A 16,605-nucleotide genomic window follows, 5' to 3' on the forward strand; every position below is an offset into this window, starting at 1 on the left:
ATTTTGACGCGTTTACATTCAACATTAGACTGATAGGGTGTAAGTGTGATAGACAATGCAGGAAGTGGAAAGCATTTTTAAGTGGCACCAAAAACACAACATAAAGAGATTTGCATGTGATAGAAGGTGGAAAAGGAAATGTAAACTCCAGACTGTTTGTTTGTTTGTAATTTTCTTTACTGTATCGTTTTCAATACTAACTATAACTAATAAAAATTAAAGTTGAAAAAAAAACATTCAGTTGTTAACACCTCAGAGGCTGCTCATTAAACAGACAGTAGGGATCCAGTAGGACTGGACACTCGGATGGAAAAGCTCCAACATCATCTGAACCTCCTCTTAGCTTCTGGTTTGATAATCTCACTCATTAAAAAAATAAAAAATGCTGTATCACAGTGTGACATGTTTGCTTTCGTCCTGCATCAAATTAAAACACAGAGAATATGTGTACTGGGTTTTATTTTAAGGTGATCTTTTTAATTTTTCAACAGCTTATTACTAATTACAGATTTTTGGGAATACTAAAAATCATGACACATCAGGAAAAAACCTTCTTAGATTTACGCCTACTTTAAATATGATAATATCTTAATTTAATAATCAAAGCTAGCTACCCCTCACCCCCAAAAAAGAAATATAATATCTTCTAATATCTAATATACTTTGGCTTTAGTTTTCACAGAAACAAACTCTTAGGTTTCAAGAATAAGTTAAGGACATACAGTTTATGGTGCTATTTCATTACAGATAATAAATAGTAGTCTAAGCTTCTCTCAGCTTTTACAGATAAACAAACCTAAGTGCTGTTGAACTCTATTCACAGTCTAAGAGGAGAGACTGCAGACATCCAGGAGGAGGAAGAAGGCACAGTGGTGACTGAGCACCCGGACTCAAAGTGGTTTCCACGGGGTCTGGATCTTGGCAACAAGACAATGTCTTTCTCTCTCTCACACACAAACATACACACACACGGACATACTTTCACTCATGCGTGCAGATAAACTCCTCTGTGCAGTCAGTCATGTCGCACGTCACTCACTGGGAGCTGGAAAAGAAACGCAGAGAGGAGGACGCATATTGGAAGAGTTCAAATACCAATTTGTGGATCATGTGACATAAAGAGGAAGCTGCCGGGATGCTCACCAGGTGTCTCGTCTGTTTTGGGTTTTGAGTCAGTCGCTCCGGCATCCCCTTTTTCTGTTTAGAAAGACAGCAAATTAAGACATGAACAAGCCGTCATATTTAAGCTGTGTTCTTCTTATTTTGGCCTTTAGGTGCTGACCACACACTACTGTCCTCCTCTGTCCACACAGCTGGTATAAACTCTCCTGAAAACACTTGTCCCCAGTGTTACTGCACCACACACACACATTTTAGATCAGTTTGTTTAAGGTATCAGCTTATGTTATGTGAGGTTTATTAGCCCTATGACAGACTGGCCACCTGTCCAGAGTCTGTCCCAACTCTCGGCCTGTGACAGGTGTGGTGGGCTCAAGCAGAAGAACAAGGATGAGTGTATTTTTCTAGGTTTGAGGTATTTTGTCTCTTTCACCAAGTCAGAAATGTGAAATAGCTCGATGGACTGTTAGGATACTTGCTGCCAGCATTCTCGGTTGCCTTATGATTACATTTTTAAAATATATTTATTTAAAGCCCATATTTTGACTGGACAGTGGAAAGAAGAAAGGAAAACTGGGAGGAAGACGTGTAGTAACTGACCTTGTGACAGACTAAGACGTGCTAAGCTATTGTAGTTTAGAGTTAAAAAATATAAACATAGAGCTGTAAAAATTGTGAACAGAAATCGCCCCCTTTCAAATCTCATCCTGTCAGATTTCCAGCTTGCAGCATAATGAACACAATAACCAGAACCGAGTTGAAGTGTTAGCATGTTTGCATGCAGACAAACAAAACATCCGACTGTGTTACAGCACACTCCCAAAGTATTGTTGTGGTCTGAAGTGCAGATTTTGCGTGAACTTGAACTAAAGCCTCCCTCCCAAACAGAAAAGGAAATTAATCTCCACGCAAACACCTTTAATCTGAAGGTGTTAAAACTTCTATTGCAGAACTAGGAATAGCAGATTTCCAGCAAGTCGTTCCTTAAAAACAACCTGTAGCTGCGTCAGAAGTGGACGAGCCGCTCTGTCAGCTCTGCTTATGTGACACTCGATCCTCTCTCTCCACTGGCTGTGAAATGGAGGCGTGGAGGCTCAGCCGTCCCGACATCGCTCGTCGCTGGTGGAAGCCCTATATGTGTTGGAGCGCTCTAGTTTCTATGTGGACTCAGATTGCATCTTAATGATACCACAGTGACAACAAAGTGTTGGCAACACAAACACATGTTCCATCCAGCATCTCTACACAGGGTTGTGGCAATATTTGAACTCAAAGTGAGTGAAGTTGGATGGCACAGGGGATGAAGATCATGATTTTCTAACTATAATGATTAAATGATGAACAGTTAATCTGTGAGACACATCTATGAAGATTTTATGGTAGCAGTACTTCATGAATATTTTTTGTAGAAATTTTATTCCACTTTTGGAAACTCTAGGAAGCCTGCAGTCTGAGAGCAAAGTGCTCTGTTGGGATAATATGGCTGTATGAGGTCTATAGACATGATGGGGACTAATCACTCAGTGCTTTGGATGAGAAGGATTCGGTTCTGGAGACGCTAATATGGTCTCTCTTTCCAGTTACCGTCAGAGTGTTTAGACAATCTGAATTGTAAAAATATCACTATAGTCTAGGACTATGAATGTAAGTCTAAGAATAAACTTTTAAAATTAAAAGTAGAGCGACTATCTGTCTCCTAAACCCTGACAGCTTTAGGAAACTCTATTAAACACAAGTAAGCCAGCAGGCTGAGAGCAAAGTGAGGTCTTTAACATTTGATGGGGCCTGATTATTCATGATTTTGCACGTGAGGAGACAGATTTTAAATTCAAGTCTGGATTAAAAAGGGAGCCAGTGAAAAAAAGCCAATACGGGAAAAACATGCTGTCTCTTTCTAGTCCCTGTTAGCGCTCTCACTGCAGTGTTTTGGATCAACTGGAGGCTTTTTGGGGAAATTTTAGGAAAACCTGATAAGGAAAAGGAAATCCAATAGTCAAGTCTGAAAGTAGCACATGCATAAACAGCATTGCTTTGAGACATGGGCATTCACGCTTCTATTTTGTGGCTAAAAATTACTCCAAGAATCATCACAGATCTTAGACTGAAGACACAAGAATACATTTTTAGAAATAAGCAACATTCACTTAATTTCCCCTACTACAGCAGCATCGAGTCTTATAGAAGCTGTTTGATGTTTAACCTGCCACCCTGCTCGGCCCGCTTTACTGCAATGAACACTTTGCATCAGACAAAGAGGAAAATGAAGTTGATCTCATCATCATTTGCTGCCTGCTCGTTATTTGCATCACTAAGTAACTTTGTGATAGCAGTGAGTGCAATGCTGCTCTTGTCATGCAGCTTCCTACAGAGCGCTTCCATGTTTAGATGATCGCTGGGGGACAGGCATGCAGAGCTATTATCACAATGCAGGTCTGAAGAGCCTGCTGAGGTGCTGTCTTGGAAGTTACAGCAGAAATTTCTAATTTAGAGAGTCCTACTCACAGCAGAGGGCTGGGAGGCAAAGCAAACACAACAAATGCTTTATTTCCAAGTTTAAATCACACAAATATCCTCAATGCTTTTGGCCAAACAAAAGCTATCAGCTATTTTTTTTATCCTCTGTCAAAATGTCAAATCCCTTTAGTGACAGGTGCCAGGATATAAAAAAAGTTACATTTTACAAGCTAAACCCTCAACAACATCACACTTTGTGTGTGTTTCAGTCAGTGAAACTTCAACAAGTAGTCTAATCCACGACTACACAAAAGCGTGTAATTAAAAGAATTCATAAGAAAATTTAACCTGATCAGTTAAGCTTGTGCAATATGCAGACAGATCCTTTAATAGGTTCTGATCATAGGTGTGACCCGGAAACGCATTCTTGTGGCCACCCCGGTGTGTTCATTAGAGGCCAAAGTCATGCCAGTGTGTTTTTGGATACTGCGTAGTTTCTACAGTTGCGGAGGAACTAAAAACGGAAGAGACATTACGTACCTGTGTACTGCGGCATCCCACGTTGAGGTGGAATAGCACCGCTCAGGTTACTGTTGTACATTTTGTCCATCCCTTGTTTGGACACATTAATTATGCGACTACTGTGGTAACTTGTTCAAGAGGTGTCAAGAGAGAAAATCTTCCACTCCAAATGTTCTGAAGTGTCATTTTAAGCAACCCAACTTATGCACGCACACACAGGTTCTTGTCTTTGTCTGCCCGATACGTTTCACGAGGGTGTGAGCAGCTATTCCCATAAATTTTCACCTTTGCATGAATTACAACGAGCATTTATAATGTGCATGTTTATAAGCTCAGACTGAAGATACAGTGGTGTTGTCATGTGCAGAAGAATTCAAACTAAAACATTAAAACATTACAGAATCTAAGAATATATGTAGTAAAAGGCCTTTTGTGAGTAGATTTAACCTCATTCCTGTTTGTGACTCCCGCCTACCTGGCTCTGGGGCAGGAGCTTCAGTCTCTGAGGAGCTTGCTGCTGTCTCAGCGGTGCTGTCTCCTGCTGCTGCTGCTGAAGTCTCATCAGGCGGGCTGCCGGCTGCATCCTGAGACTCTTCTGCTGCTGGTGGAGTTGCAGCTGTGGTGTCTGCAGACGCGGCTGTCACGGCAGGCTCTTCTGCAGGCTCATCTCCAGGCTTGGCATCGCTTCCCTCAGCAGCTGTCTGGTCCGGAATAGTTTCACTGTCCTCAGCTACATTCCCATTTTCATTGGCCGCTCCTGTTAGCAGAAAAAAGCACGACCAAACATTCATTCAGGCCGTTTATTTGGATAATATGAGCAGCTAGTTTTATAGATTACAGCTGCAATATAGATTACAGTGGATATATAGTTTAAACACAGTAATAATGGCTTTCACTTAAAGCCAGGCATATTATGTTATTTATATTATCAATATTTGTGAAAATATGATACAATGTTGACAAAAACATTTTATATCATAAATGTACAATAAGAGTGAAAAGTCCTGAGCAGTGACTGTGAGCCACAGCCTCGTATAGCACAGTTTGACACCAGGGTTATTTTCACTTTTGGTTACCAATGGTGATCATGTGGTTCTGCGGATAATTTTCAGTGCTCCTTTAGCTGAAATTGATTTTAAACACTCATAGTATTTTCCAATAAAGCTTTCTGTTTCACCTCACAGATCGTTGAAATCAGTGGACCTTGAGTTAAGTTTAATTTACCAATTCAAAAGAAGTCATTTGAGGACACATTGTAATATAGAGATCTAAAAAACCAACCGTGTCTGCTAAGAACAAGCATTCCTGAGTGATACTCTGGTTGGATCAATATTGTGTTTCCTTTGCCTTAGTTTATTTTTTGTTTCTTTTCCCTCCATGATAGCATCACAGGTCACTTATCCAAAACCAGAGGGAAGAGTTTATCTGTGACCGGCCCATGTTAGGCCACAAATATTTCATTAACATCATCCAACAGTGAATAACTAATTCTATTTATTTTTGACTGTGAATGTTTGAATGCATGACTTGTAGCCAAAGAGGTTTGAGCCTGACAGGAAGTTAATGTTTCTGTGGACTGAGGTTAATAAACACTTGAAGACTCAAATAGCACAGTTCAAGCTCTATAAACAGGTTGCTGTGTGACAGGGTGCATCACTTCCCTGTTGACTTTTTTCGGAAGAATTTGCATTGCAGGTATTTGCATGGATCACAAAAGTCTTAACTCTCAACTTTTAATATTCTCAAAGCTCCTCGAAGCTTGGCGAAGAAGCAAATTACTTCTTGAAGCAGGCGTCACGAAGGAGCAGTGACGACAACATAAAACTTCAGAAAACATTATTCTACATGCTGTCTTTGTGATTTTGGGTCAAAATTGGAAAAGTTGAATGAAAGCTGCTGATTTAAGGGGACCAATAAAGCCCACATAGACTGTATGTAAAAGATAAGATAAGATAAAAAATAACTTTATTTATCCCGAGGGAAATTCTTTTGTCATACACATGCTCAATGCAGCAAGAGAGACAGAGGAGCAGAGGAATAAGATATACAATATGTACAATAGAATACAAGTATACAGTAATATACAGTAGGATAGTGCAAAATATAATATCAAATAACTGTAACAAGTAACAATACAAATATATCCTGGATATAGATGGATAAACTGATCGAGCCTAATTCTAGACTAGATCCTCTGTTCATTTTTTGCCATGTCTGTCTGCACTGAAATAACTTGTCTTTAAATCAACACACTTTTCCTCCTCCTCCTCTGTTGGGAGTGACAAGTGACTTTCAGTGAAACAAGTCAGGCACATGCAAACTTAAGAAAACATCCTGATGGATTTCCATGTGACCTCTAAGACACTATTTCCAGAGCACATCCCTGTTTAATCCCATGCTGCTGGGAAATTTACTCACATACTTATTAAGCAAATTTGTCCTTGTCACTTTAACAGGGTCAGTGGTTTATCAGCTAAGTCCATGAAAGTACTGACTTCTGTGTATGTGTCTCCATGCTTTCAGGGCAGTAAGCAGCCTGTAATGAGTGCAAAGAGACACTTGCTCAGAGGTGGTCTCACTTAGTGAATCTTTTACCAGTTTTTCTTTCACTTGTGTCAAACAATGCTTAAGCCTGCAGAACTGTACACTCACATTTCCACCATTCAAATGCATCAAAAGTTTTGTAAAAAATGACACTTAAAAAAAATTGAACATATTTTTTTTTATCTTGAAACGCACCACAGCCGGGGCCATCGCTGACCTACTACAACAAAGGAGCGTCCAGAGTGACTTCTCCATTTCCTAATGAAACTGTAGACTGTCACTAAATCTGCTTTTGTGCCCCCGTCTCTCTCGAAGAGAGGACAGAGCCAGGAACCACCGTTAAATAATGACAATAAACTTTCCCATCCTGTCACAGTGGAGCTCTGCCTCATTAAAAATAAAGACATCAGATGCTGTACATTTGCATTTAGACCAAGTCCTTATCAGAACGGTGCTCACTTCAGTATAATTAAAGGGATGATGCAACATTCCTACCAGCATGTTAGAAAGTTATTTACTGTGTTGACTGAATGAAAATAACCATATAAATTTGTTAATCAAACCCTTTTTGAATAATAAATGTGAATTCAATAGAAAGTAAGTTTAGAAACAGACGATGATTACACTGTACAAAGTTATTTTTTAACTATATGATGTCGTTTTTTTGGATGAGAGCTTTGTTTCCAGTCAAACTCTCACATATTTACTGTGACAAAATAAAACAATATCAAACTTGTCCACTTGCAACATACTTGCAGTGAATGGCACATATCTCCCGACAGGACAGATGTTTATGTTTTCAGAAATCTCACTACCTTTATTTAATATCATATACTTTACAAGTATAAATGTTTTTTGTTCTTTTTTTTTTCTTTCTTTGTCTCACCTGTAGTGCTGGCTCCGTTGCTCTCCTCGAGCTTAGCGCTTGGTCGAGTCGTATCTACCGCTGAAGTTTGGGTACTGGTGGAGCATCCCATCCTGCCCTGTGCACACAGAGGACTGTGAGCTCAAAGTTGAGAGGTGAGGACTGACTGTGCCTGCACTGATGACGTCGTGCATATATATCGCTTCTGTAAAATGAGAAACCCTCGGAGGACGCACCGTCTGGTCGCTAAATTCCTTCAGTCCCGTGCGTAATTACGCACATTTCCTGCAGTAAACGGCTTCAGGTTGTTGTGTTGTGGTTGCAGGTCTCCAGTTGGGCACGCAGGTGAAATGTTGGCTTTTGTTGTGTACTGTAACTTAGGCTGTTTCCCTGAGGCTGGCTCAGGGACGAAAATACATTATTCAGTCAGAGCGCAAAGGCCACCTCTTGGGGCGGGGAAAGTGAAGCGCGACGCTCTCGCCACACCAACAAATAGCTCTACTGCCGACGTGCCACTGAGCAAACATCAATAGTAAATAATAACAATAGTAAATAGCCCTAATGCTGGTAGAGAATAGCTTACAAAATATTTAATTTAGCCTTGAGTTTGTCATTTTTATATTAATTAGCTTGCTTAACTGTAATATTAGAATTTAAGTCAAGATCATTTTAATTATATAGCAGACAGTCGTTGACCCAAAATGCTTAACAGGCGCACACATCTGTAATTCAGGTCTCAAGAGCCTAATTGTATAATTACATTTACATAAACAGACAACATAATAAAATGGATAATTAAAAAATAATAACAAAAACATATATATATATATATATATAAAAACAGTCAAAATAATAGAAAACATTTGTGTGACCAATCCACGCGGGACCTCAGACTTGACCAAAAGCAACTGAAAATATGTTGGTCTTAAGAGCTGATTTAATTTTTGAAATTGTTGAAGTTCTTATGAGGTGTGGCAAACTATTCCAGAGTTGGGGGAGCAATGTCAGCATTTAGTTTTTAAACATGAAGATGGCACTGAACTCAATGAACTCGAGGCAAATTACGGAGTTAAAAAGATTCCATTCACCATTTGATTGTCAGAACTATAGAAAATATTCATAACAAACCAAACTAATAATCGATGATTGATTTGATACTAAAAATCGACTTAAAGCAGCCTAATTACATTAAAAGTAGGACACTGGGTGAAGAGGACTCAGTTAGATCGCTGCACTGGATTTCAAAATAAAAGCACAACCGTTCGGAAGTGGTAAAGTATAATCTTTAAACAACACACCGCTTTTTAACACGGATTAAAAATAGTTAATCTTCTGAGTTATTATTTATTATATTATACAAATGACATTTAGTTGCATGAATCCATTTATGTATTGCTTTTAATATTTAGGCATACTAAAGACTACCATAATACACATTTTTTAATGTAAAACACCACAGATTTACTTAAGTTTGGCTATAACATATTGTTTAATTAATTAATTTTTTTTAGTAAAAGGCTAAGTAAAATATTTCAAATAGACGTATCTATTATAGCTCACTGCAGAAGAATCTGAAAACTACCCTTAGCCGACTGCCCAGTCCTGTTCTGCGCATGCTCGCCGAAGTGATACGAGCGCAGTGCACCATGGGACTTCCTTTCTCTCCGAGGCCATATTGGAGTTAACTTACAGTAAGACGAGCTCCGAGTTTTATTTATAAAATAAATATGATTTTCGCCACATTTTCACATTTTGCTGTGACCAACTCTTTAACGACAGTCCTCTACTATCCTCCTTCTGCCCGCAGGTTGGCCGGTCCGGACTAAACCGCAAACATGGTGGCCGCAAAGAAGACGGTGAGCGAGGCCGGAGTGCACGCGCTACTGCACGGCCAGGCTTCACGTGGAGACGTGTAACTGCCGGGGCCTGCTAGCTAGCGTTGTAGTACTCCGCTTAAAACTTGATATTTCTACTCAGTGTCGTGTCACTTAGTGTTGATTTATTGCTGCTTTAAATCTTAGAAAATACTTGATTGTTATGACAGTGTTTATTAGTGGCCGCCCGTTTAGTTCATGTTTAACTGTACCGGCAGTAGAGCTAATGCTAATCCATAAAATCTAACAGAAAATGACGACAGCAACGTGGACCCTTCCCCCTTTAATATAAAGTTAAAACATGTTTAAATGTGTGCGCTTTTTATGTGTCCTATTATAGTTGTCATATTTATTATATTCGATATGTAGTGGAGTGTGAGAGGTGTGTAGCTCCTGTGCTGTCACAGACTTCAGATTTTGATATATGTTTGTGTCTGTGTTCAGAAAAAGTCTATGGAGTCCATCAACTCCCGTCTCCAGCTGGTGATGAAAAGCGGAAAATACGTCCTGGGCTACAAACAGTCCCAGAAGATGATCCGTCAGGGAAAAGCCAAGTTGGTTATCCTGGCCAACAACTGCCCAGCTCTCAGGTATTAAGACTTTCCTAAATATATTTTTCTACACACTATTTTAGCTAAGGAATTGAAAGGGATTCAGTGTGCTACAAAGAACTATGACAAGTTTAACAATAAAGGGAATTCTTTATTTCTTTATTTTAAAAAAATCAAATTTAAGTGAAGTGAGGTTAATTAATAGGAGGGCACTGATGCAAACATAAATTGGTATTGCCTTATTGAGATGCTACATATGTGCTAGTGAATAAGACAACATTCACCAGTGAATGTTTCCATTGTTTGTTGTTTCACATCAGTATTATTCAGGCTAAATGTTCAAAGATGGTGTAATAATGAGCAAAAACATAAATAGTTCAACTAATTTTTCATAGTAAGAATCTGTGTACCTGCAAAGTAAATGACCAATTATCAACACTTTCTCTAAATCTTACTGCATTGATCATAGTGTATGTATATATGTCTGTTGTACCCTGCCGCCATTGCCACTCTGAACAAAATTTTACACAAACATCGTCACACATGGAGAGGTTATTTAGAAATTATACACCCCAGTTGTTTGGATTTTCATATCTATTATCTTCCTGTGAAGGTGGTGATATGTTTTCCGTTTGTGTGTTTGGTTTAACATACGTTGCTTGGATGCCAAGGTCCCCAGAATTTATTTCTGTGATGTCATTTTGTTTGACTCATCGCTAATAGGGAGTTAAGAATTTGAAAAGATGCTGCAGGCGTGGGGCAGGTGGTCTATCAGATAGTTGGTCCCATCCTTGTAATTTCTGTGCAGGTTGGAAGGTTGTACTTGTTGCGCTGTCTTTTAGTGCAGAGGCACAAAAGTATACATGTGTAAACTTAATTTTGGGTAGGTAAGGACAGCTACATGTTTGATGTAATCATACTCATGTGATACAGCTAGTAGATGCCCCACATAATTCAGAAAAGTTTGGGATCTCTGCCATTTATTGTACACTAATTGTCTCCAATATTGATTTGTAGAATATGCTGAGATATTCATTACAATTTTAACAAATTTCATCTAAATGTTGATTATAAATTGGTTAACTCAAAAAAACAATGTGCAGAAACTTCTCTACAGTCAGTATAATCACATGTTAGAAGGATCTATGGCTGTACTTATCTGCACTTGTTTCTTTATATTTTAAATTGTCTTGTGTCAGCTTTACCCTTTGTTGCAGTATTTGACCACATGTGCGTTTGGCTCACATTTACCTTTATTACCTGTCCAGGAAATCTGAGATTGAATACTATGCTATGCTGGCCAAGACTGGTGTCCACCACTACAGTGGAAACAACATCGAGTTGGGCACAGCCTGCGGCAAATACTACAGGGTGTGCACACTGGCTATCATCGACCCTGGTGAGTACTCATTTTTGTTGTGAAACCCATCTTCACTGAACCACTTCTTCACCTCCACAGGAATTAGATGTTATATACACTGTGGGAGAAAGTGTTTAAAAAAGCCCAGTGGGATGTTTGAGGCACCAGCTGGTGTGCATCACTGCCTGCAAGTTAAATTGATTTGTGGGCGGCGAGTTCACAAACATAAATCTAAAAGAATTTCAGCCAAAACAATATTTTAGTTCTCTAGGAGGTATTAAACGTTCCAGATGTAACTATCTTAGTTAACAAGTACTAGAGGGACACTATTTAACACATAAGATGGAGAGTAGCCAGGAGGGAATGATTGTTTATAGGTCTTTGTTTTAGCAGCCTGCTCTTTGTTTGAAAAGCCACTGTAACAAATGACCAGAATCCATGAATCAGCATCACATTCAAAACAAGCTTTAAAATGACAGTAAATATCTCAAAAGTGACAGATCTGACACTGATATGCTGGACTTCCCTGGGGAGTAGATTGACAATCCCCCCACCCTTGAGCCTTTTAGAGGCAGATGCTGTCGCTAGTCCCACTCGGACTAGTGGTTTGCTAGATGAATGCTATATAGAAATCTTCCAGTGGCAACATTTATCCTCACAATGTCATTATTGTTTTATTTGTGTGGGGTATTTAAAGACATGCAGCATTTCTTCAGGCGGTATAAGTGTGCGTCTTTGTATATGTGGCAGTGAATCTGACTCTGCTCCTCTTTTCCTCTTCAGGCGATTCTGACATCATCAGGAGCATGCCGGAACAGCAGCAGCCTGCTCAGTAGATCTGTTGTTATAAATAAAGTTGGTGTTAACAGAAAGAAGCTGCTGTCTTTTCATTTCTGATTGCTGTAACCTTTTCTCTCCTGTGTAGACAGTTAAAGGAAGCTGTTTAAAGAGGTCTTTCTTCATAGGATTGTCACCTCATAAACCATCAGGATCTGACCATTTATCACACAGTCAAAATTATGCCATTTTATTTTGTTTCCCCCTCACTTACATAAAGCTTCGGGATGACCGTGTGCTGCACTGTGACTGTAATTGCGTAAGGACACTTCAGTCACAGGCATTAAAGGCTTTAAAAGGTGTTGGCTACATTTGTTACACATTCAGTCCTCTGGATCTTCAATGCTAGAACCAAAAACAAAGTGGTGCAGGGTCTCTTGTAAACCTAGCTGACTTGATTTTTAAAATAAACCCCTTCTCTAAATGCAGACTTAATAAAGTTAGCCTCCTGGTTGTCAGTCACTCTTTAAAAGCCTCAGATTAATATTGTCGATTTAATCTTTTATGTAACTGATCTGGAGATTTTAACCGGCAGAACAAGTGTAGGTGATGAGCAGCATCATTTCTCAGCGCTTGTGTAACGTCAGTATGTTGGACAACTCTTGTATGCTGTGAGTTCACATGTAGCAGGGCTCCCAGCAGTCACTGAAACGCATAACTGGTGTTAACCAATCCATGAGGCTGTGGAGTTTCTGTGTAGCTTTTTACTTCTACAGAGGTCACGGCGCGGCCACAAAAATCCTCTGCTGTAGCGGATGCCTTGCTGAAGGGCAGTTTGGTAGCGTGGGTGGATAAAGCTGATTAATCCTTTCATGTTTAACTGCTGATGTACGTCAGACTGAGGCTGACTCGGGCCTTTTTTATTTATTTTTTGGTGCCCTAAATTGTAGCAGTTGCATCAGTTGTATTAAAAAGGAGAAGCCTGCTCTCAGGATTTCATCTGAGAGAGAACCACTCAGGGAAACATGAACAATTCAGAGCAATGGCAGATAGACAGGAGGGCCTTACATATGACAGAATAAAGAAAAGTTTGCCTGAGGAGCAGAGAAAACAATCTGAGGATGACCATGTGATGTGATCTTAAGGCTCTGAGCACACTGGGTTTATCTCCCATAGACATGAACCTATTTTTAGAAAATGGCACATTAAAAATGAGATTTTAACAAAGTATCCAAATCTTTCTTAAAACAATGGAAGTGTGCATGGACCAACTTAGTGATTTTAAACTTTAACATCACCATATGGGTTTAGCATTGATCAGAATAATAATAATAAAAAAAGCTGGTAACCCCCACACATATCTTACATCCCCAGCAGGCAGGGCTTAATAAAAACTGGCTCTGGTTCGAGCCTTGAATGCAGCAGACTAGTAAAGATGCCTTTCAAAGTGAGACTTCTATGGGTTTCACTGAGGACCAAGACATCACACCTCTGCTGATCAAGGCTCTCCATTAAAATCAGAATTCAATCTGGTTTTGACCTCTAGCACTGAATGGTGAGCATCAGCGAGCAAGAGGGCTCTAATGGCACGCGGTTTGTTATCAATCCCTACATCTAATGGCGACAAAACCTTTACAGTTGTGGAGATCAATCTGTGACCTGTAATCTCAGTGGACTCGTTCACAAAGCAGCATGGCTGGACTGGCCATCGGCCCACCGGGCCCGTGATTTTTCATTTTTAATGGCCAATGGTTTTTTTTTTTTGTTGTTTGTTTGTTTTGGGGTGTTTTGGGGTTTTTTGAGGGGGAGGGGGGGGGGTGTAATGGTATAAACAATGAAAGGTGGTGGATTGGCCAGATGTTGGCAGATGTGTAAAAATAACTCCGTTGTTTGGTGGTGGTTATGATGGAGCTTCCACAGATGCTAGCGGGTAGATGAGGGAAAGGGGAGGCAGGAGGAGGAGCGACCCGATTCGGCCACCGGTCCGAGTGTCAGGTGAACTGAACTTCAGGTGAGAAGTTATAACCTGCAGTCTATCTGGGTCAGATATAATCCAAGTTTAGGTGTAGTTTATTTTTGTTGTGCCAACTTTTTACAGTCAGTTACAATAACTCATACTGTGTACTAGCTAGCATGACAGAGTTTCTATTCAGCTGGGTGGGTGCTACGATGTTACTGATAGTTAACTTTATTTTATTCATAAGGTTAGTTCATTCAAAAGCTTTATGGCTTTTCCTATAATACCTGGTGGGCCAGTCTCTAGTCAAAAGCCAATTTTTTGTCCCAGTCCAGCCCTGCAAACCAGCTAAAGACTTGTCATTATAAACTGGCATTCGGGTGGCATTTTTGCTGTGTTCCTATCTTTCCTTCCCTTGAGCATGTGGGCTGAGTGCAGTGCCTGAAAACCGGCTGAAAGATACCAATGATATAATAAATTAATCTCTTAGATGCGGTAACAGTAAGTTTGCTGCACCTGCCCAATGACCCAGAGAGATACAAGCTGTCCATCATCCATCGAGTGCTTTGGCCCAGTTTTCTTCCACTCATTGTTTCTCTAAGCCATTTTCTCATTTCCCAATTAAACTGAATGAAATAATTTCTGGTAATATCATTCTAATGAAGCAGGTGCCTAGTGTGAAATGAGGATGATATCAAAGGACATCGGCGTAACTTTGGGGGCGTCAAGATCTCTGTCTAAATAAATAAGTAAATCTGGGTAAATTCCCAGATGATTAAACATGCAACTATGTTGCTGGTAATACCTGAAATGAGTAAAGAAATTCAACAGCCTATTTATGCAAAATAATTCAGAATTTTAGGGGGGGGGGGGGGGGGGGGGGGGGGTATTTTGGTTGGGTCTCAAAGGATGCTGCAGAATAAGATTCACGTTAGTGTGAAGAGGCAGCAGGATAAATAGAAAACACAGCCTGCAGGGACCACATGAGTTTTTGTTTTTCTGGGATAAATGTCACTTTTTAACTGAAATAAAGTTCTTTGCGTCACATTGGCAGGCCCTGTATGTTATACTGATTACTTTTCAGTGGTAAAAAGTGTCACTTACTCTAAATCTGAGTGGGCATTTACTGGGATCTTGGTCCATTACACTTCCCTCATTGTCTGGTTGCACATACCGAGCTATTTTAGGTCTCTCTTCTGTATCTAATTCGGTAAATCTATCTTTACTTGTTTTATCTGGTTAAAATAATCCTGAAAAACATTTTGGTGAAGAATTTCAGGATAGAGGTGATTCTGTACAAATCCTTCTGCCAGATGTTGAAGAAAAATATTTTTAAAAAAACCACACAAAAACAAAAACAAAAACCCCCAACCCTTTCTGGCTATTGTGTCCTTTTGAATCCGATGTCAGTGCTGCAGCCCTGCCTTGGACAAGCAGTTCAGCAAGAAGAGAGGAACAGAATGTGACCCAGTTTATTTTCTGTCAGCGTCCCAGTGGCAGAAAGTAGGTGAGCTTGTCTGTCTGGGATCGCACCGTCAGACCCAAGGTAATGCCAGCCACCATTATGAAGCATTTTAAATCCGCTCTCATCTGCCAGCTTGTTTGTCCACAGTTGCTCTGAGGGCCTTTTTCCTCCCAGTAGTCTAGAAACAAGGCTGCTTAAAGGTTTAGAGCTGCTGCTGAAGTATGAGGAGAGAAAATGCTGGCTAAGTTTGAAAAAAGCTCAGACACACACATAAAAAGACATATTCCACACTTTATTTAGATACCCAGCTAATTTAAAGAAATACTGTTATGTTCAGTTTCAGCTCCATGTTTTTATTTTTGGAATCCAATAATCCAAGAATAGAAACATGAGGCTAGAAATCAGCTGGGATATATGATTCAGTTTATCACTTGCTGCAGTGATTCCAAAAAAGAATGCCTTAGGAAAAGCACCGGTTTGATCATTTTCTGTATCAGCATGTTAAATGAACTCCCATCTCACAAAAAAAAAAAAGTCCATTACACTGGGCTCCCATTCATCACAGTATATAAAAGTAGTTTGAGCTCCTCCCATTAAAGCCAACTTTATTCTAATTGGCTGCTCTCTGTAAACAGATGGCCACTGACATCAATCAGAGCCAAGAGGAGAGAGAAACAGTTTAAAACCCAATGCAGAGATTATTTTCAAACAGGGTGAGCTCATTATTCACAACTGTGAAAAAAGCTTCTACAAATGTATGTCTGACGGAAAATATGAAAGTAAGGAGAATCTTAAAATGTTTAATTTAATTTCAATCCCTGTCTCTCACCAACGTGGCTGAATGTAGGTATGATGATACTCATTGTATCAGATCACATGATAAACTGCACAGGTATTGGTCTGATGTATTATCAGAATGAAGATATTAGGTTTAAAACTAGAGATGGACTAATGTTTCTCATTCTAGGGTTTCCTGCTAGATGAATAACAATAACTTACAAGTAAGAGACTGTGTGTATGCCAAATGGAAGAGCATCTTACTACAAGAAGTTAGTGAGCATAAGCTGGTTATTGGAGGATGGCATAGGGTATTATTTGACTTAGGCTGGGGACCCTG

General features: G+C 39.7%; 2 protein-coding genes across 3 annotated transcripts; one reads left to right on the forward strand and one right to left on the reverse strand.

Annotated features, from left to right (window-relative positions):
* Window positions 1-455: 455 nt before the first annotated feature.
* On the reverse strand, window positions 456-7,939 carry LOC146493231 (uncharacterized). Of its 2 annotated transcripts, XM_085148281.1 has the most exons (5): window positions 7,741-7,939; window positions 7,526-7,622; window positions 4,571-4,852; window positions 1,144-1,197; window positions 456-1,045 (listed from the first exon to the last, which is right to left on the reverse strand). In XM_085148281.1, exons 2-5 carry the CDS (start codon window positions 7,614-7,616, stop codon window positions 1,032-1,034), a joined length of 441 nt encoding a protein of 146 aa, XP_085004407.1. In that variant the 5' UTR covers window positions 7,617-7,622; window positions 7,741-7,939; the 3' UTR covers window positions 456-1,031. The 2 variants fall into 2 exon arrangements, with proteins under 2 accessions (XP_085004407.1, XP_085004406.1); XM_085148280.1 differs by having other exon boundaries at window positions 7,526-7,938.
* Window positions 7,940-9,108: 1,169 nt separating this feature from the next.
* On the forward strand, window positions 9,109-12,164 carry rpl30 (ribosomal protein L30). Its single transcript, XM_085149660.1, has 5 exons — window positions 9,109-9,195; window positions 9,312-9,360; window positions 9,823-9,968; window positions 11,198-11,328; window positions 12,073-12,164. The coding sequence occupies exons 2-5, from the start codon at window positions 9,340-9,342 to the stop codon at window positions 12,123-12,125; spliced, it is 351 nt and encodes a 116-aa protein (XP_085005786.1). The 5' UTR covers window positions 9,109-9,195; window positions 9,312-9,339; the 3' UTR covers window positions 12,126-12,164.
* Window positions 12,165-16,605: the final 4,441 nt, after the last annotated feature.

This window comes from Neolamprologus multifasciatus, chromosome 22 (genome assembly GCF_963576455.1).
Source record: "Neolamprologus multifasciatus chromosome 22, fNeoMul1.2, whole genome shotgun sequence".
In the NCBI taxonomy this organism is placed as follows: domain Eukaryota; kingdom Metazoa; phylum Chordata; class Actinopteri; order Cichliformes; family Cichlidae; genus Neolamprologus; species Neolamprologus multifasciatus.